Here is a 20,820-nt window from a genome sequence, read left to right on the forward strand (position 1 = left end):
CCGGGGAATCCGCTGGACAAAAGCAAAGCTTTTAAGCGTCGAGACTTTCTTTCTGGTCTTATCTCCTTGCATGCACTTCGCTGAACCTCACCCTACTGTATCAAAGACGCGTTTCAATCTTACTGTTACTACCACGCCTGCTCGCAGAGGACTGCAGAACAAGGCAAGCAGCCAATAACAAGTAAAAGTAGACACACACACACACACACACACACACACACACACACACACACACTCTTACACAAGCAGACTCCCAAAGAACAAGATTACATAATTCCAGCTGCCAGTCTTCCCACACATGCACCAATGCATCACACACACACACACACACACAAACCAACCCCACCTCTCTATCCTCTCGTCCCTCTGTGCCAGGCCCTGGCGGTGCTCCTCCTGTGCCCTGCCCGTCTGCGTAGCCGCGGTCTCCAGATCGTCCTGCAGTTTAGCGATGTGCTCCTCCGCCTTCTGCAGATGCGCCGTGTGCGCCCGGCGCAGGCCGTCCAGCTGCCCATCACGTTGCCTCAGAGCGCGGTCCAGTTCCTCATGTCTGAGACAGACAGACAGACAGACAGACAGACAGTCAGACAGACAGACAGACAGACAGACAGACAGACAGACAGACAGACAGACAGACAGACAGACAGACAGACAGACAGACAGACAGACAGACAGACAGACAGACAGACAGACAGACAGACAGACAGACAGACAGACAAGAACGTGCAGAATGACATGTTTATTATTATTATGAAGCCCGATGTATGCGTTGTTTATATGATTTATACTTTGTGCCACACACCGAAAATAGATGAGCTTACTACAAGCTTGTAGATCGGCTATTTTCGATTTTCTCACTTTTTAATGTGATTGTCCTCCTCTTTCTTCAGCTTGCCCTGCATCTTCGCCCGCTTGTCCTCAAGCTCCTTTATCCTGAGAGAATGTGCACGCAACACATCGATCGCTTGTACAACGATTATGTGCATGAGAATACTATACAATACATGCATGACACACACATTGTATATGCACACATACGGTACAGAGGCAGATGGAGATAGCCCTGTACCTATTGTCCTTAACAGCTGCCACGTCTCTGATCTCCCAGGCTTGTTGCTGGAGTTGGGCTTTTGTCTGTTGGCAGAGCTCCTCTGAGGCCTGCAGGGCCTCTACAGCCTGGAGCTGTGCCTGGGAGTGAACCTCTGTCTCCTTAGACAGCAACTTCACCTGGACAGTGCGCGCACGCACACACACACACACACACACACACACACACACACACACACACACACACACACACACACACACACAATAGATGGATAGTTTCAGTGCAGAGTAGACATATAAAGCAGGCTGTATAGTAGTACTCTAAGTACTGCATAATAAGGTGGAAGATGTGTTATGTGTGAACATGCCCACATGTCTTGTTGTCACTCGTCTCCACACCCACTCAACTTGCCTGGCAGAGCTAACCACAACCCACACATAGCGCTACACCCATTTGAGGTCATTTTAGAGCCCAGAATTGGCATGATTGATCCTGTGAGGATGTCTTTGCACACTTTAACTAGTTCATAAACGTTTCCCAAAGTTTCACACCGATATTTCCAGCGGGGAGATTAGCTGCTCACAGACACACAGAATCACAGGGACGAAATAAAATTATAGGACAATACAAGTACACATACAGTTCATAGGAACACATCAGTATTAATTTACATATAGTACACATGTAAAATAGGCACAGACACACACACAAGCTCACTTTAAGCTCGTGAGATAGCACCACAGCACGCATCTCATCCATCCTCAGGTTGAACTCATGTTCCTGCAGTCGGAGCTCATTGTCAAAGTCTGCTCTCATTTCCTGGTTACAGAAGAAAAAGTCAGATCAACCCCACGACAGCAACAAACACCTGTGTGAAGTGAGGGGCGATCTTATCATGGTACATCGTCTCATTCCGGCCAATCAGAATATGTGTCCTCACCTTCGTCTTCAATGTTTGTGTTACGCAATGTTTGTGTTCACACGAACACTCAAGATTGTCCATTCATTGTCAATGGCATTTAATGTTTGTGTAGGGACAAAGTTTGTGTTAGCACATACACTAAAACCTGGACATAGGAGGCCCTCAAAAATATATATTTTTATTAGATAATCTTCTGACATCTAACATCAACTTGACTCTGACTGCCATGGCAGTGGAAATCGGGGCTAAGTGACTGGCACAGGATTTGACCTGGCATGGATCACATGATTAAACAGGAGATTCTAGACTCTGAGCCAACACTAGCAGACAAGCATCCTTCCACCCCGTTCATCACCACTGGATCCCGTTACTGATAGATGAAAGGATTTGTGGTTGTGGGATCCTTCCTCACATACACACATTTATTTATATACAGTTGCAGTATGTCCGTAGAGTTGGCCCATTGAGCCTACAGCAGTGATCATTCAGCCTCTCCAGATCCAGTGGCCTTCTGTCTGGGTTCATTCTAAAAGGTCTCTGTCAGTGACTGGCTGGTCTATACGTTATTTTAGTCCCTTCTGACTGGAGGGCATCCACGGTCATCCCGACATGTGTTGCCAGTTAAACTCACCCATGGCTTCCATGTTAGGTTAGGGTTAGGGTTTGGGGTAGGGTTAGGTTAGGGTTTGGGGCAGGGTTAGGTTAGGTTAGGGTTTGGGGTAGGGTTTGGGGTAGGGTTAGGTTAGGGTTTGGGGTAGGGTTTGGGGTAGGGTTAGGTTAGGTTAGGGTTTGGGGTAGGGTTAGGGGTAGGGTTAGGTTAGGTTAGGGTTTGGGGTAGGGTTAGGTTAGGTTAGGGTTTGGGGCAGGGTGTCGGACTAATGCCTGTCAGACTATGTCGGAACAAACACATGTACCCCCATATCGATACGTCAGGAAATGCTGTGTGACAGTTACGATTAATTATTTTGCATTTATCCATGAAAGAAATATTTATTTTTATTTGAATTGTTTTCTTAGGCTTTTTGTTTAAATGTTATCAACTACGTTTTTTTAATTGATTTGGAAACTTGGTCATTATTCAAAATCAAAGCGTATCGGGTCGGGGAACCTAGGCTGGTAATCCTGGTGTCCTGACAGTGTGTCACGGGTTCGAGTCCCGATCTCGATCTCTCTCCCCATTTCCTGTCTATGTACTGTATATCAATAAAGGCAACCCCCCCCCCCCCGTATTGCGATACATATCGTACCGTGGCCTCTGTATCGATCGATCATGAGGTTGTTGTTGGCAATACCCATTTTTGACACTTATGTCACTATTACACCAATCTGAGAATCCCATCGTCCCATATTCGGGAAAACAGCGCCTCCCCTGTTGTTCCTCTAAATAGTTGACGCGAGGCAACAGTCTGTCTTGAGAGACTACTATTACACAGATGAGATGAGGAAGAGAATAGAAAAATGTGTCTGTGTTTAATAGAGCAGGAGGACGAATTTAAAAACTATTCAGTTGCAGGGCAATATCAGAATAGAACTGCTTTGGACCATGGATGGTTTTCTTCAGGGTGTGGTTAGACAGAGAGAATGCACTCGACATGATAAGCCTCTAGGCTAGCCCTGGGCTACACACGCAGAGGAACACGCTATCCCTCACAGTTCATCTCCGTTCTGAACAGGCTCCCGGACCAACCATGTACTATTAGAGTCAGTGACAGAGAACACCCTCCCTTGACGGCTTCCAGTCCAAGAACTGTGTTTGTTGGAGCAGACGCTAAGCCAGAGGCACCATAGAGCACTGGTTCCCAAACAGTGGGTCTACTCTGGACCCATTTGTGGGTCGCGGAATTTCTTTTATGGGTCCCTTCATTTTTTTTGTTTCCTATACATTTTGTTTTGAATTATAACTATTCCAAAACATTTACAAAAAACGTTTTCCATGAATTAAAACCAAATTCCGGAAGTGCCGAAAATGCATATCTAAGTGTGCGTGCACGTGCGTGCGTGTTCATCAAGTACCTGTCTCTGCAGGGCCAGCTCCCCTTCCAGCTCCAGTATCCGACGTTGAAGGTCCCGCTTCATCTGCTCGTACTCCTCCCTTTGTTTCTGAATGTCCCCAGTTGTAGAGCTAATACACCCCACCCACACACACACACACACACACACACACACACGGAAACTGTATAATTGGATTGCATTACATTTGACAGGGTCTGACAGAACGTGCCAAGTAAGCAAACATGAAATCGTGAAAATCAAGTATTTGTTTTTGTAATGAACTCAACCATGGACAATGAGCCAGGGATTAGTCTGTTGTTGGGTTACAGCATGTGCTGTGGCTGAACAGTCCAATGCTTGAGTGGCAGTCTCTGTTGCAGTCTCTGATGCTGCCTTTTGTCGCCTGCGCTCTTTCCTCTTCTCCCAGAGGTCCTCTCTCCTTTTCTCGCTCCTCTGGATGCCTGCCTTGAGATCTCGCTTGCAGATATCCTTGTAGCAAAGATGAGTACTTCCTTTAGGTCTGGAGCCAGTGGCAAACTCCCCATACAGCATGTCTTTTGGGATTGTGCCATCTTGACGGTGCTGCATGAGGCTGACATGGCCAAGCTAGTGTAAGCGCCTTTGAGTAAGCAGAGCAAACAGGCTTGGTGTTCCCGCATGTGCCAGGACGTTCTTGGAGATACGGTCCTGCCAGGTGATGCCCAGACAGCGTAGATGGATGTTCTTGGTGGGAGTGAAGGAGTACAAGCTTCGCTGCCATAAACCAGTGTACTGAGCACACAGTCTTGGTACACCTTCATCTTAGTGTTGATAGTCAGCGTGGAGTTGTCCAAGACAACTCAAACCCTCAAATCCGCTTTTTGAGGGGCGCTATAGCCTCTCCTATACCCAGCATCTGTGTGTACTAAATTTGAAATGACTTGATTGTCTGAGCGTGAGTGTGATTTTATTTATATTAACAGTGAAGTGAATATTAGATACTATTCAAGAATGCCAATGTGAAATGTTTGAATTTAGTTTGTTGGCTTCCTGACCTGTAGTACAGAAAGCAGGTTATCATCATCACAAATGTGTATAGGCAGGGTTCAATTTGCTGGGGTGAGATCCTACTGTGTTCTTATGATGGTGTTCACCTGTGGTCTTATGATTGTTCTGACAATCTGAGTATTATAAAAGGGAAAAAATAGCAATGTTGGAAAAGGCTGAATTTTCCTTTTTATTAATACCTGGGATGTACATGTACGCAGTTGCAGGTACGGACAATAGTTCAGGCCTGTAGTTACTATAGTGTACACACCACACAGCCCACCCTGCCACACACACACACACACACACACACACACACACACACACACACACACACACACACACACACACACACACACAGCCTCCATATGTCACAGGAGCACTCCAAATTAATCAATAGCCACTGCATTATTCCATCCCAAAGTATTCCCAAAGCTCATTATTCCACGGTTAGAGACTCACAGTCACATAACAGCACATTAAACATAACCAAAAGTAGCAATCTACAGTATACAGTTCTCTACAGACTCTACAATAAGTCTATGGAAATAAATTTACCATTTATGCTAAACTAAAGAACACTGTGATTGTATATAAATGATTATTTTGTCAGCTAATTATTTAGATTCCAGCTACCAAGGATATTCAGTATCATTGCTGTCGGGCATAAACAATCTCCATATTTAGACTTTTTATGTTGTTGTTTTTCGTAAAAATAAACATAATGCCGTACTTCAACATACTGTACTACAGTCAGTGACATACAAAAGTAGCAAAAATAGCTCAAAACACGTTGCATTGTGACACGTTTTGAGATTGTAAACCTTGCTATTTTGGAATTTGAATCCTGAAAAGCAACAGTTTTGGACATATTGTATCGGTTTGTACCGACAGCAAAGATATATGCCAATGCCCAATACCAATATTCAATGCAACAACAATATGAAGTCACTCCAGGTCAACACAGGCTAACCCTAACAACTTCAACTTATGTGATCTTATTTCAGTAACATTAGACATTTACAAACCTTTTAATGACCCACCTGTGGTATTTCATTCTTATTATCTGTGTAGTGTGTGGACATACAGATAATGATATGTGGCAAGCAAGGAATTTCACAGGCCTTTCTGTATTTGGGGACTTTCAGCTCCATTGGGGTCCATTGTTGATATTGATAATGTAACTATTTGTCAAAATAGAATTGCTGCTCTGATGGTTATACTGCTCACACACCTCCTCACAGACCACCTTACTTCTTTGATTATTGACATGTTGACCAATCGCTATTGTGAAACTGACGAGTATTCTTCCTCTGACAGGCCAGCAACAAAATGAAAGAATATAAAATGGACTTCATAATCATGACTTTGGTCTTGATTCAGCCCAGAAACACAAGTTTCTGGGCTGAATCAAAGCAAAGTTTTTTTTGTCCTGTATTTTTGACAGGCCATGACTGCAGGCCACATCAGTGCTTACACAAGATCAGGAAATTGGCCATCTCCTGTTGGCCAATCCGGGCCTGGTCGTACGACGGAGTATAAATTAAGCACTTACCCTGCTTGCTTTGTGTTGCAAATGGAACTTTCATCCTTAATTCCATTCTCCCCCAGTAAAGCAATCCACAGATAGTAGAGCAATGAGGGGACAGAACGAGAGAGCAACAGAGACAGAAAGGTGTACGTACGTACGCACGCACGCACGGTCGCACGCACGGTCACACGCACGCACGCACGCAAGTAGACTCAAAATAATCACCAGACGAATTTAACTACTGTATTACAAAAACAAATCACACATGTGTGAAGTGAGGGGCGCCTGGTTATGTTTGTTTAAAGTACTCTAAACAAACATAACAAAGTCCATAGACTTTTCACATTTTTTGTGTGTCAGGGAATTACTGCTGGTTATCAAATTATTGGATTTGGAATAACGATAACGATAAAAAATAAAAAGATCCATGAATTCAAGACTTCATGGGGTGAGTAATCTTATTTTTTTTTACTTTTTACCATGTTATACATTGCTGTTCACTGCTGACACTGTGTTAATAGTGGTTCCTCGACCATTATTAGTACATAGTAGTTCTTACTCTATTAGATGTCTTGCCAAGGGTAGCTGTACCATACTTCATTTTTTCTGTCTGTATCAGCCTTGTGTTCTGGATCTGGCATCTAAATTTACCCTGCGGGATCAATAAAAGTCTATCTATATCCACAAAAGCAAGCAACAATGTTTTTGACCCAACTCTGAAGATAGATGCACTGTCCTGTCCCATAAAACACTTACTGCTCGAAATTGAAAAGCTCTGAGGCGACTGTACAAGATCTCCGCGCGAGCTTAATCAACTTGTCCCAAAGCTGGCTCCAACCAGATGCATGGACACTCACCACTTAATATTATGTCACCATGACCTATGTTTACATATGTTTTGATGTATTGCCGGCCAGCTGAGCCAATCAATGTTATGAAGGATTATTCTGAAGTGCCCATTCATTGGCCGTTATTCTGAAGAACATTGAACTAAAACAAAATTTGTCATCAGTTGTTAACAAAGTCCATCCATCCACTTCCCTGCTCTGTCAACCTCTCCGGCTTCCCTTTCTCTCACTTTGTGATCCAGCCTTCCATCATTATCATTCTTATTAAAGCAATAATCCCCAAGAGTGACAGTTATTTAGAACAGCTAAGGGGCGTTATTAGACATGATGCAGAGCAGTCCTGTCCATCTATTTGCACAACTAAACCAAAATCCACATTTGCCGCAGTAATACTGATGCAGTGCAGTCACAGGTGTGTGATTATGGAATAATATTCAACTTCAAATGCAGCTCACACAATCAAGGACTGGAACTATATCAATTTTATAAGCCTAATTTTAGGCTCACCTCTGCAGCCTCTCCAGCTGAAGTCTGTGTTCAGCAGCTCTGTGCTGGCTGTATCTCAGCACCTCTTCTCTCTCCTTAGCCTCTCTGTCTCTCTGCTCCTCCAGTTTTGCTACATGGATATGCAACTGGCTCGTCTCCTCTTCCCTGGAAATAAAGGTCATATTTTGGGATTACACAAACTTTTACTGGGGATATGGATGTAGGCTGTGCATAAAGCGCCTTTATCCAAGGCGCTTTACATAGATTGTGCATCACATTCACCCATTCACACACACATGCATACACCGATGGCAGATGAAAACATGCAAGGCACCAACCTGCACATCGGGAGCAATTAGGGGTCCAGAGCTTGCTCAAGGACACTTTGACACTAACTCTGGGGGAGCCCGGGATCGAACAGGGAACCTCGCGGTCACTCTACCGGCCACTCTACCCCTGAGCCACTGCCGCCCAAATGAGCATTTGCAAGGTGATCTCTGTTTCACCTTGCCATCCTGCCTGTGAGGTGTGGTGCGATATGTGAGGTGCCACCTATGGGTCTAAGTGAAATCGGTTCTGGAGGAGTGTCTATAACTAATTAACTATATCCACCTTGCACTCTCTGCAGTCTGCGCCCTGGCAGCCATGGCATCATATCTCTCTAGCTCTCTGTCTCTCTCCTCCAGCACGACCAAGTTGAACCGGAAATCCTCCCTCAGCTGCTGGAAGCGCTTTCTGGGAGGGACACACAGCATTATGGCATTATTACACAATAATGAGTCAATGACTTTGCTCTAGCAGCAATTTGCAACACTAGTTATTCAGAGCTCCTCTCCACTGACCCTGCCCTCCAGGTATATAACAGGGGGGCCCCACCTCGTGACGTTATTCCTCCATCTTTCTGCTGTAGATACCCATTACCTTGCTAAGAATCACTGCGGCTGTTGAACCTTGCATTCCCTCGAACGGACATGATTTAAACTTGTACCTGGAATTTCACGGCCCCGGACGGGTGGTTCTTGTCCCACCCCTCTCCCATTTGTTTATAGATGGCCGCAGCACCAGGAGGGGGTGAGGCGGAGGTGAGCGGGTGGGGTCGACATATGCCCTTACTGGGCTGCATTCAAGACACTTGCCTTGTGTCTGACACCTGACTTGTGTCTGAACACAGCTTTGATGGATGTGTTCTGCCCCCCTCCCCCCATCAAACAAAATGTTTGGTCAAACCATATGGGCTTCCATTGGAAATGCATTGGAGCGGCCATTAAACACAGACACAAGACAAAGACAAGACAGGTGTCTTGAATGTGTGAACGCAGCCCAGTAAGGGCATGTCGACCCCACCCACTCACCTCCGCCCCACCCCCTCCTGGTGCTGGGGCCATCTTGGATCCTTAACACAATATAAACAAATGGGAAAGGGGTGGGGCCGAGAAAGGCCCTTATTTAATCACTGGGCTGTCAGTGGAGGGTATTTTACCTCTGATGACTCCGAGCCAACGTGCGCGCTTCGGCCAGATGGGCCTTCCTTACTCACCAATACAAAGGCGGTTTGTGTAATTAGAAAGCCTACTTTCCTTAGTGGACGCACTCTGAGTCAATCTTGTCTATGAGATTTTTCTCTTGGCAATATCGGTGGAGGGCGCAGTGGAGTAACTAAAGGTATTGTGCTGGCATTCCTTCTTTTAATTGAGTATCTTTGAGTCTTGCACCTACAAGAATCCACCCTTCTAATTTGGATTTTCTAAATTTCTAAATTGGAGTGTTGCAGGTTTTCTGCTTCGGCAGTCTTTGTTTCTCTCAGTTCAACTCTACATTCAACCCAATATAAAAAATCTAGTGTTGCAAATTGCAGCTAGCTTTGCTCCAGCAGAACTGCATCCATAATTAGCCCACCAGGTTTGTTTCCCTCCACTGGAACAAACCTTACATGGGCAGTTGGTGTCAAAATCAAGAGAGGAAATAGAACTCCATCACAGTCAGAGCAATAATAAATACAATAATAACAATACATCATGGTTCAGGCAAATGACACCTGAGAGAGTAGAGTTCTTCTTGAGCTTCTGTAAGGGAACCCTCCAGCTCCTGGGCCCTGAGCGACTGCAGTTCCTTCCATTCTCTCTCCTTATTGGCCAGCTGAGTGGCCAGATCGTTTGGGACAATGGCCACTGCAGACCGCATGAGCATACCTGAAGAGACAGTCACATCATGTCTGCCTGTCATAAAAGGCAAAACACCCATGGTAGCTAGCTACTAGCTACGCGTGATTTCTTTCTACGTCCGAGCATAGACATGGTAACGCCCCGCCTGCCTCTGATTGGCCTACCGACAGTAGCTAGTAGTCTGAAAACCCAGTGACCCACCTCTTCCGACTCCATTTTAGCATTTGCTGTAGCACTTGCCCTGGCCTCAATGACCTTACAGGCGCATGCAAAGGCTCAATTTATGTAATTTTATGTCATTTAGCACCCTATACTATAGGGTGCTATGTAGGGTACAGCTATAATAATGAAACAATATGCGTATACACTATAGGGCATAGTGTATACGCATATAGATTAATTATATAGCTGTGCCCTAGTTTTTTTTCTTTCTGCTTTTAACTGTGTTCTTGTACTGTTTTTGACCTGTACGGCGACCTTGAGTGCCATGAAAGGCGCCTTATAAATAAAATGTATTATTATTATTATTATTATTATAGATATTCTACTGTACAGTGTATATGCATAGTTTCATTATACAGATATTATTGCACTGTTAGACAGATGTCAGGTTCTTATAGCTTACGTATGATTCTTGATGATTATTTTTTATGTTTTTGATGTATTACCAAATCCATGTGTTGTTCTTATATGCTTACTGTAAATCACTCTGGATTAAGAACGTCTGCTAAATGCCTGAATTGTAATTGTAGCTATTTTAACAGGATTATTTTATTAAATTACTTAAAGTAATTATTGAGTTATGGCTGGAGTTTTTATGTAACTGTGCTGAACACATAACACAGATATTTTTTTTCTTTTTCCATTCCCAATTAATGATAGACAGAAATAGCCTCGAGTGGCAGGCAATATCTGCCTGGGGAAAATATGCATTTGGGGGACACTGTATCGTCGATAGCCGTGTGCTACTGCTAAGTGCTAAGTGCTAACTATTAACTAAGTCTTTCAAACCATATTATTATTAATACATTACAAGTAGTTACCAATACATTCAAGTACCAGATAAATAAGTTCTTAATCATATGTATAATTGAGGTTTAACATTACGAACTTTAAACTTATTTGTTCTTTCCCCCGCTCTTCCGTGTTGTTATGGTTCACTGCTGGTTCACGTTCACGTTGTATACGGTTGCCATGGAAATTGTGCGTCTGGGAAAACTGTCCGTCGTCGATTGTGTTGTGAAAGAAACGTTCCACTAACCAACAAACCACATTCATTATATGTGGCTTATGTTATTAGTTCAGATTTTTTTAGAGAAACTTTAAGAATTAATTGAAACAAAAATAACAAATTAACAATGCAACAGCACATGTGTCTTGTGCGTGGCGTGAGGTAAGGTTGAAATAGCGCACTGAGCGCACTGTACGTGCAATGCAAACTCACAGCCCTAGTTTAAAAAAAATCACAATCCACATCACACGCCACTGCGGTCACGTACAGACTGTCTCAGACACCAAATTGACCAGTCCATAATGAGTCCAGACTCCATTACAAGTGGGAGAGATGAGAGAGGGGGTAGAGAGAGAGAGAGAGAGAGAGAGAGGGGCGCAAATGTTATTTTCTGCGTGTGCGCCATCCAGTGTGTTCAACGGAGGCTGGCTTGGTGGCGCGTCATCTAGTCCCAGTAGGTGAGTCAGACCCTCCTCGACCAATAGATGTGATAGACGGGACATCCCTATTATCACTAGAATGCAGGGCCACTGACTGAGGACGCGTCCACATGCGTTTCTTACTTTCTTCTTCATGCGAGAGCATCCGAGAGATACACAGACCAATGACCATCCAGCCAGGTATACCCTCTCTTAACATTGTTTTTGTATTTTTATTCTAATACACGTATTTTAACATGTTGTTAACACGCCATTCATTGCCACACGTACAGTAGGCTATTAGTCAAATCAATTGCGCGCAGGTTAAACCTTATTTAATATTAGGCTAGTGTCAACTACTAGAGTCGTAGAAACGCATTTTCATCATAGAGTTATATGCAAACAACACGGGCACATTTTATATAAATGCGACCGCATATATGGTTTGCCACCGGCGTACGAGGAAGTATAAATGAGCCTATGTTTAACAGGTGGGTGGCGTCACGCGTTCACGACACAAGTTAATTGTGGACAGATGGAACCCTATAGCTTGTTTTCACAAGCTATATCGGTAGCCTACTGTTAGACCCACAGTGTTTTTTTATCAGACTATATCAGCAATTGCATGTTTTGCTTTTTATTACCTAGCCTGTATACTACATCCTACAAAGGTCTGTGTAAGTATAGGCTAAAAATAGCCCTATATGGACATGGCGTTCATGTCGATGTCACTCTGACGACACTGCTGCTTTACGTATTCAAACTCTTGGTAATGGTTAACTGCGGGCACCGCATGATTCATCATCATGACGTCCACGGTGTATTCTGTTCTGTGGAAGTGGGTACTGTACTGGGCACCATGATATAGACATAACGGCGGGCTACCGTCCGATGATGCCATAGTCATGCACAGATGGTCATGAGTCTGAGACTGTGTAGCCTACGTTCCTTTGCTCACGTAGTCCAGCAGACTCCGGGCATCTTCCCGTGAGTCACCTGTAGGCTGTGTATGGTAGGCCTAATAGGCTATATGGTACTGGAGGAGGAGGGAGGAGGCTACGTGCACGCTGCCGGGTCTGCTCTGCGGGGTTGTCTCATGGTTGCCTACGTGCGTTTTGACAGCATCCGTTTTTTTTCTCTTCCTCACTCTGCATGGTTCTTCTGTCGCTCTGTGTTAACACACGCCTCAGTTGCCACCAGTCAGGCTAGTCAGCACACATACATACATAGCCTATACTGCCCGGGATTAATCATTATGTAACCCGATTTACGAAAACTACAATAACCATAATAAACCCAGATTACGTTTGTAAACATGTGTAATTAGATTATGATAGTAATAATACTAATAGTAAAGGAAGCTTGATTTATGATCTAGCTATACCCCATGGCACTTTAACATTCCAACCCCATCCATAACACTCAGCAGGAGTCAGGACATGGTGTCCCTGTTCAGTGTTCACACCTCAACTTCTGATCTGACCACCATGTGATCTTTAGGTCAAGTGCAAGCCTGGCTCAGGGAGTAGGACGCCCCTGCCTTGCAGAGTCCCTAGGCACTTTTGAGGGTGTGATCATCTACAAACTCGACATGTGTTGACAACATTTTAACAACACAAATCTTATATGGGGATCCCGCACAAAATCTTTTCAGATGGGGGGTCCGCAGCCAAATACATTTTAATTTGGGGCGGGGGCCTGTTAATGCAATCTTTTTCGGTGAGCACTTATAACACAGTTGAACAACATAATGAGACAGACACAATTCAGAGTTTCAGAGTATTGGAATAAATGTATTCGAATACGGAGTGCAGTGCAGCGTTACAATGGAACACCATGTACTGACTCAACACATCTCAGTTAGACTTCAGCTTAAATACATTACTACCCCCCTCAGGGAGTAGGTGGGTCTTAACACATGCCAATGAGAAGACCCCTCCAGACCACACAAGTCACAGGTTAAATGTCAGTGGGGACAGAAAACAGCTTCTCATGGTTTGGTTTATGATTTCCTTAAATGTACAACTTAGGTATTCCACATTTCCTTGACAGGCCCAACTGAATTGAATACATAACAGGACCTCAATGGAAATAAGTCATGTTTTTTTTAGGTTATCCTTTATCATCATTGTATAAATCTCTGCTTTTTCCCCCTTCAAACTGTTAAAGTATAAAAAAAAAAGCCTTGACATGACACAAAAGTGTACTAACCACTGATCTAAGTAGTAGACTATATTCTTTTCACTTTCCAAATTGCATCTTTTTACATTCCTCTCTCTCACCGACTGCTTCTTTAAAGGTTTCCTGATATAAGGGGGTACCCATAAATATAGCAGGAAACCTGCAGTGTGGTGGTGGATATGTGTGCGCAGTCTGCACATGCACATCTCTGAGGCCTATACGCTTTGATCTTATCAAGTGTCCCATGTGCCTCAGAAGCCTCCCGTGCCATAACCTGTGAACTGAACATTCTGACAGGAGTCAGTTACATTCCACAACCCTCATCGGGCTGACATGCTCTCTCACCACCGCACTCTCTCTCTCTCTCGCGCACGCGCACGCACTCAATATTACTGGTGACAGGAAGAGTGGGCACCTCACTTTCATCCAGTTAAATTGACATTTGTTTCCACTTTTTTGGGGGGGGGGGAACATTCCTGAACATTCGATTAGGCCTAATATTTCTAAAATGTCTACAAATTGCTAAGGGCATAAACAGGAACTTGAACAGTACATTTAAGTCTGGTAATGATGTACCGTGCATGTTCATAACATGTGACCACTCTTCCTGTATTCATTCATTGTACCCACTGTCAGCCTGGTGGGCCTACTGCCACCTTTGTCTTTCACCTCGGCCCAGGTGAAAGACACCTCTAACCCTATACTGTAGTCTGTAGGCCTACATGCAAGGGAAATGTTGAGAGCGGAATGGAAAGGAAGAGGTTACGCACAAGAGAGAGCAGAGAAAAATACTTTGTCTTGTAATGTAGAGTGTGTGTGTGTGTGTGTGTGTGTGTGGAGAGTCCATTTTCTGATAGTAGTAGTAGTGGTAACCATACCAGGGTCATCCCTATGTTCCCCAGGTTCAGTGTTTTGTATACTATACAATTGTATGTATAATTGTTTTTGCCATCTTTGTTGAAGAGTCTGAGGAATTATGTTTTAGTTTATTTTATGCCAGTGTTCATTTTTAATTGGCTAAGACTAGATAGTTTAAGTAGCCTATAGGCAGGCCTAAAGTTCAATGGATTCTTCAAAGACTGAACTTAAATCAGAATTTGCTACTAAAAGTAACACTAAGACTAAGTTGCTAAAATACTTTTAGTCTTCTAGAATTATTAAAACTACTATGTTAGGTTCCTGCATGTTTAGGTTTATTCTAAGTGGGGAACAAATAACTTTTTTTGCATGGTGGGGAACATAGAACCTGGGGAACATAGGTACACTCCCGTCACACCTGGCAGGTGCTACCCAACAGGTCAACAGTCAAATGTGATTTCATTTAAAAAACATATACTAATATATAGACCCATGTCAAATGTTTCATCAGGAATCAGCATTTGGTTGACTGGCCACTGTTGAATAAACACCTGAGTGACTGAATTGTATTAATCTCCACCACAGCAAAGGTGTGAAACAGCTTTGAAGGTTCAACATCATGTTCAACCAACAGCTTTTACCTTGCCATCTAGATTTACAGTAGACCATTGTCTTGTTCTAAACTCTTTTAATTGACCATAATTTGGTTGGGAGGTAATTAAATGGCAGGCAATCGAAATGTGCCAGTTGATAAGTAGTCTCAAGGAAAAGAGGGTGCCGTTTCTCCTTTATTTGCAGATGGGTTCTCAGATTGCAGGTGGTCTTTAACGGCACACTTCGTCATGCTCATGCTTCCTGCAACAATTATGTGCGTTTTTCAACTTCCCCAAGTTGGTCAACACTATGTAATATTGTAATATCCTCGTGATGATCATAGTAGATTACAATAATGTCTCTTTTGCATAGACTACAGGAAATATTGTCAAAAGATGAAGATTTATGATAGTTCCATATGTTGTGTGACTGACCATGACCGTCTGAAAGAGTTACTTTCTGCAAGAACCATGCAAATGCTTTTCACACCCTGCTGACAAGTCATATCCTGTCAATATACTACATGCACTTGCACAACTGCACACGTACACACAAACAGGTGCTTCTTTCTCAGGAATAGTTTGCATGTCCCTGTACTGGAAACACTATATAGTCTTTCTCAAGGTCATTTTACACTATAGATGTTGGTCAAAATATCCTCCTCTCCTGTACACTTTACATATATATTATATACACATTATATCAAAGAAGGAATGGAAGTGTTACATTGAATTGAGTCATTTATATTGAAGTCAGTAATGCTATTTAGTTATATAATGGGAATCAATGTGCTGGACATGTACAGCCAACATCATGGCATCACGGTTAATGTAGCAGACCCAGCTGGCCAATAAGGTTGAAGACTGACAGTGATTTTGACTGATACTTTATTTCAAAATTCACCGTAGAAATTGATATATGATATTGATATATGATATTGATATTGATATATCAATTGATATATGTAATATAAAAATATACATAACATAAGTAACTTCATAAATCCATAAACAAACACAGCAAAGGTTGAGACATATGCATATAGACCTAAACAAACAGCATAAATGTTCACAATCAAAGTTAATCACCGTTCACTTTACTGTGAAACATAACTCAAAACCCCCTTTTTATCAACCATGACAAACCCCACAACAATAAGCCCATCAAATCCATAAGCAGTAAAAAAATACAAGATATGACAAATATTAAAAGGATTAACCTTGTTCCCCTTCCAGCCAGGTGCTATTAAAGTGGCATGTGCATAGCAGTTTGTTACAGGGCTTGTGGTCAACAATCCTTCCTTGTCGGTACCGTCCGTCCCTTCCTTAACAAACATATTTCTCCATGTAAGCCATTCCTCTCTTGTGGCAGTATCTGTTCCTTAATCTCCTTACCACAGAGGTGGGCAGGTGGCAGTTTTATGATCTTCAGTGTGCAACCCCATCCTGGGCGTTGTCCTCAGTCACAGGTGAACTTGATCATTTAATTGCAACTGATTTGTCACTGTGGGCAGGAAATCATTCAAATAAAAGCACTGGAGAACTGACTTTTGGGCAGGGAACCCTTCAAAATAAAAGCCACAAAGAAAACACATATTAACCCTGGAAACATCCCTGTGGGTCCGTTACAGTTAACCCTCTGTCTTCTGTATTTGTTCCCCCAGCATTGACAGTCACTTAAAGTACCTCGACAGAGCAGCCAGCGGAGATCATGGGAGGAGCGGTAGTGGATGACGGGCCCACCGGGGTGACGGCGCCAGATGGAGGGTGGGGCTGGGCGGTGCTGTCGGGCTGTTTCGTCATCACAGGCTTCTCCTACGCCTTCCCCAAGGCGGTCAGTGTCTTCTTCAAGGAGCTGATCAGAGAGTTTGGCGTGGGCTACAGTGACACCGCCTGGATCTCGTCCATACTGCTCGCCATGCTGTATGGCACAGGTATGCCTAAAACTATACTGTGTAAAAAGCATCAGCTGCACGGAAACATTTTAGAGTGATAACTTGAAGGGATTCTTTCCGAAAAAATCCATTTGCATTCCATGATAATGTTCAACACCTCATGATTATGCAGACAACGTTTTCACATATTTTCAACCATAAAGTTATTTATAAATTTTTAAAGCTGTATTGTGTAATATTTGTGATAGTCACAATGCCTTAAAATAGTATGCGCTGTGTGACGGTTTGAGGTCTATAATGATGGAGACCCAATGCTACTGAAAACATATTATGTGCATGCACTGGCTGCAGTGGCTGGCCATGTTGTTTTCCCCTCCTTTCTAAAGCATGTTGTACTAAGCTCCCCTCTCCAAGCCCCACAGAGGATTGGGAGAACTCATTTAGATTGTTGTATACAACCTGGAATAATTCCCCTTGTTTATGGATTGGCAGCAAGTTGAAGTGACAGACAATGCAGCTTTAAAGACTAAAAGAAAGAAAAAAAAATGCAATTTCAAATGTGACCCCAAAGAAGTGCTATTTCACTTTGGAATGAAAGCAACCATGAGAGAATATAAATATACAGTATGACAGCATAATATGGAATTAGCTATAACATAATGCTATTTTTGTCTGTGCCTAGGGCCTTTGTGCAGTGTGCTGGTGAACAGATTCGGCTGCCGGCCAGTAATGATGGTTGGAGGGCTGTTTGCCTCACTGGGAATGATCCTGGCTTCCTTTGCCACCAGTATCATGCATATCTACCTTTGCACTGGAGTTATAACAGGTCTAGGCCTGGCTCTGAACTTCCAGCCCTCACTAATCATGCTGAACCGGTACTTCAGTGAAAAGCGCCCACTGGCCAATGGACTGGCAGCAGCAGGAAGCCCGGTGGCACTGTGCTGTCTCTCTCCGCTGGGACAGGTTCTTCAGTACAAGTATGGCTGGAGGGGAGGTTTCCTCATCCTGGGGGGCATGCTGCTGAACTGCTGTGCCTGCGGGGCCCTCATGAGGCCTCTGCTGGCCCCCAAGAAGTCCATAAGCTCAGAGGAGACCCTCGATGGACCCTCGGAGGAGAAGAAGCCTCAAGCCAAAAAGAAGTTGCTGGATTTCAGCGTGTTTAAGGACAGAGGGTTCCTTATCTATACCATCGCAGCATCTGTCATGGTGCTGGGACTGTTTGTGCCTCCTGTGTTTGTGGTGAGCTACGCTAAAGGGATGGGTAACGAGGACACAAAGTCGGCTTTGCTGCTCACCATCCTGGGTTTTGTTGACATCTTTGCTCGTCCTACGTCTGGCATAATAGCAGGGTTAAAGTGGGTGCGGCCCAGATGCGTCTACCTGTTCAGCTTTGCGATGCTCTTCAACGGCTGCACAGACCTCATAGGCTCACAGGTAAGATTGGAGCAGTCAGGATTGTGTTTACATCTACATTAAACACACAGCAAGAAGGTGTGAGAAATAATATCACAATTAAGCTTTCATCAAAAAGGGTGGGAAAAAAAAGTTAACCTAATCTAATCACACATCCATCTTATTAATGTACTATATGCTGTAGTATGTATGTTATGTTTGTCACCTTTTTATTTTGGCAATAATCATACCTTCTGTCCGTGCTTTGTTTCTGACAAAAAAGGGTTAGCACTAGAACTTGCTCTAGTTTAAGTAGATTATGGTCCATATTAAACACATAATTAGGAGTCCACATATCTATTTACTGGGGAAATAAATAAAAGCTTGAAAATGGGATGTGTGGGACCGTGACTAGAGCCGTCTCATCTCTCCTTACAGGCCACTGACTACTGGGGGCTGGTCATTTTCTGCATTTTCTTTGGCCTGTCCTACGGAATGGTGGGAGCTCTACAGTTTGAGGTCCTCATGAGCATCATAGGAACAGAGAGGTTCTCCAGTGCCATTGGACTTGTGCTGCTTGTGGAAGCCGTCGCTGTTCTACTGGGGCCTCCTGGAGCAGGTAAGATCCTAAAATAATAGCTTTCTCTCCCTTTATTCATCATGTTTACTGTGGTATGAAATCCCATTACTGCCACAAAGTAACATTTTAAAGTCCCCTCGTAGTCATTTTTTGAGCCCAATGCCCAGCATTCCAAGTTTGTGTGAACACAAACATTGCTTGTGATTGGCTGATCACCCCCATAGCGATGATTTGATTGGCTGAGCAAAGTACATATTGAAGATAAAAGTGAGGGCAGAAAAGTGAAGACGCCATAAGTGATTGGCCGGAATGACATTTGTGATGATTTGATTGGTTGAGCACGGAATGTGATATGGTATGATGATGCACAATGATAAGAGCGTCCCTCACTTCACACGGGTGTGATTTCTTTAATTAATGAAATAGAAATGTGTTTGGTCGAGTTTCATGTTTATCATGAAAGTTCTTCATAACATTTACAATAATCATCCTCTCTCAACCAGGTCGTCTGTTGGACGCCACGGGCCAGTACATGTACGTGTTCTTGCTGGCGGGATGTGAGGTCTGCGCGGCGGCTATCATCATCTCCCTCGGCAACTTCTTCTGCATCAAGAAGACACCGGAAGAACCTGAGGCCAAGCTGGAGATGGCCGTGAACGCCAGCGAGAAGGAGGAGCTGAACCATAGTGTGCAAAACGGAGAAGACAAGGAGACCGGGGAGGAAGCAAAGACGGGAAAGAACGGAACGATTTCCGCAGGTGAAACGGGCCAAGGAGATGTGGTGAACACGGTGAAGGAATCAGCGGGCGAGACTCTTGATGTAAACACTGAGACTTCACTGTGAAGTAGACATGAGTTATCCGTTTATCGTGGAGTGGAACTGGACGCCCTGTCAAAAGGACAATGTCCGGAATAGAGTACTCACAATCTGTCTCAGTGGACAGTGGAAGGAAGGCAGACAGAGACCAAGAGAGAGAGAGAGAGAGAGAGCTGGGACATTACTCTGTTCTACATGGACTGAGATGTATTCTTGATCTGCACTGAACACATTTTACACACAAACACACACAGGGCAGAAGAACAATCTTCAGTTGATTTTCTCATCAAAATGGTACATAAAAGTAAAGTAAATTAATTGTTATATTATGTAGCATCAACAATGAATGATCTTTTTGCGACTGTCAACATTTCAATGTACAACATGATTACGTTATTTGTATTTGTGTTTCATTGTATACTTCTAAGTATGTTTAGTATTTCTATTTGATGTGTGCTTCCATTCACATCGTTCAGCTGGTATTTAAATTTCCTTGCTTCAAACATTGTTTAACTTTACTTACTATTCTATGTTAAGGACAACTGGAATGTGTTAATCCACCGGTAATATTGTGCACAGATTACCTGTCAAAAAGTGCAGGCATAGACCTGCTGTCGGGCATCTGCACAAAGTTCATTATTTGGAGTGTTGTCATTTAAAAAAACGTTTTATATTGTTGCTTGGTTACTCATTGCTGTGAGCCATGTTGTGGCTGGACATCCATTACGTAATATCAGTAAGAGAAAATTGTCAATATGATATTGAGGAAACCTTCTGGATTGTATAGTCAAAATGTGTTGTTGAACGTGCTCAAGCTCAAATATGACTGTTGAGTGTACTTC

The 20,820-nt window shown here is 43.4% G+C and overlaps 2 protein-coding genes across 2 annotated transcripts in view; one reads left to right on the forward strand and one right to left on the reverse strand.

Annotated features, from left to right (window-relative positions):
- ccdc57 (coiled-coil domain containing 57) overlaps window positions 1-10,031 on the reverse strand; it is a gene marked incomplete at its 5' end in the record, with an annotated part of 39,054 nt that extends 29,023 nt beyond the window's left edge. The window contains 8 exons of the mRNA XM_083787438.1: window positions 347-547; window positions 856-930; window positions 1,067-1,224; window positions 1,763-1,864; window positions 3,981-4,089; window positions 7,872-8,015; window positions 8,463-8,585; window positions 9,886-10,031. Of these exons, the coding sequence (XP_083643564.1) occupies window positions 347-547; window positions 856-930; window positions 1,067-1,224; window positions 1,763-1,864; window positions 3,981-4,089; window positions 7,872-8,015; window positions 8,463-8,585; window positions 9,886-10,031 (1,058 nt within the window). The remainder of the gene's footprint in view (window positions 1-346; window positions 548-855; window positions 931-1,066; window positions 1,225-1,762; window positions 1,865-3,980; window positions 4,090-7,871; window positions 8,016-8,462; window positions 8,586-9,885) is intronic.
- Window positions 10,032-11,767: 1,736 nt separating this feature from the next.
- Window positions 11,768-20,237, forward strand: slc16a3b (solute carrier family 16 member 3b). Its single transcript, XM_083786948.1, has 5 exons — window positions 11,768-11,863; window positions 16,959-17,228; window positions 17,872-18,623; window positions 19,020-19,200; window positions 19,665-20,237. The coding sequence occupies exons 2-5, from the start codon at window positions 17,006-17,008 to the stop codon at window positions 20,003-20,005; spliced, it is 1,497 nt and encodes a 498-aa protein (XP_083643074.1). The 5' UTR covers window positions 11,768-11,863; window positions 16,959-17,005; the 3' UTR covers window positions 20,006-20,237.
- The last annotated feature ends 583 nt before the right edge of the window (window positions 20,238-20,820 follow it).

Source organism: Protomyctophum parallelum (assembly GCF_964188405.1).
Source record: "Protomyctophum parallelum genome assembly, chromosome: 17".
Classification (NCBI taxonomy): Eukaryota; Metazoa; Chordata; class Actinopteri; order Myctophiformes; family Myctophidae; genus Protomyctophum; species Protomyctophum parallelum.

What these genes read in the sequence shown, in the direction of transcription:
- slc16a3b (XM_083786948.1), top strand. Translation starts at nt 17,006, where the DNA reads ATGGGAGGAGCGGTAGTGGATGACGGGCCCACCGGGGTGACGGCGCCA. An exon ending in CGCCATGCTGTATGGCACAG is followed by an intron (nt 17,229 to 17,871) that starts GTATGCCTAAAA and finishes GTCTGTGCCTAG; the next exon opens with GGCCTTTGTGCAGTGTGCTG. An exon ending in CAGACCTCATAGGCTCACAG is followed by an intron (nt 18,624 to 19,019) that starts GTAAGATTGGAG and finishes CTCTCCTTACAG; the next exon opens with GCCACTGACTACTGGGGGCT.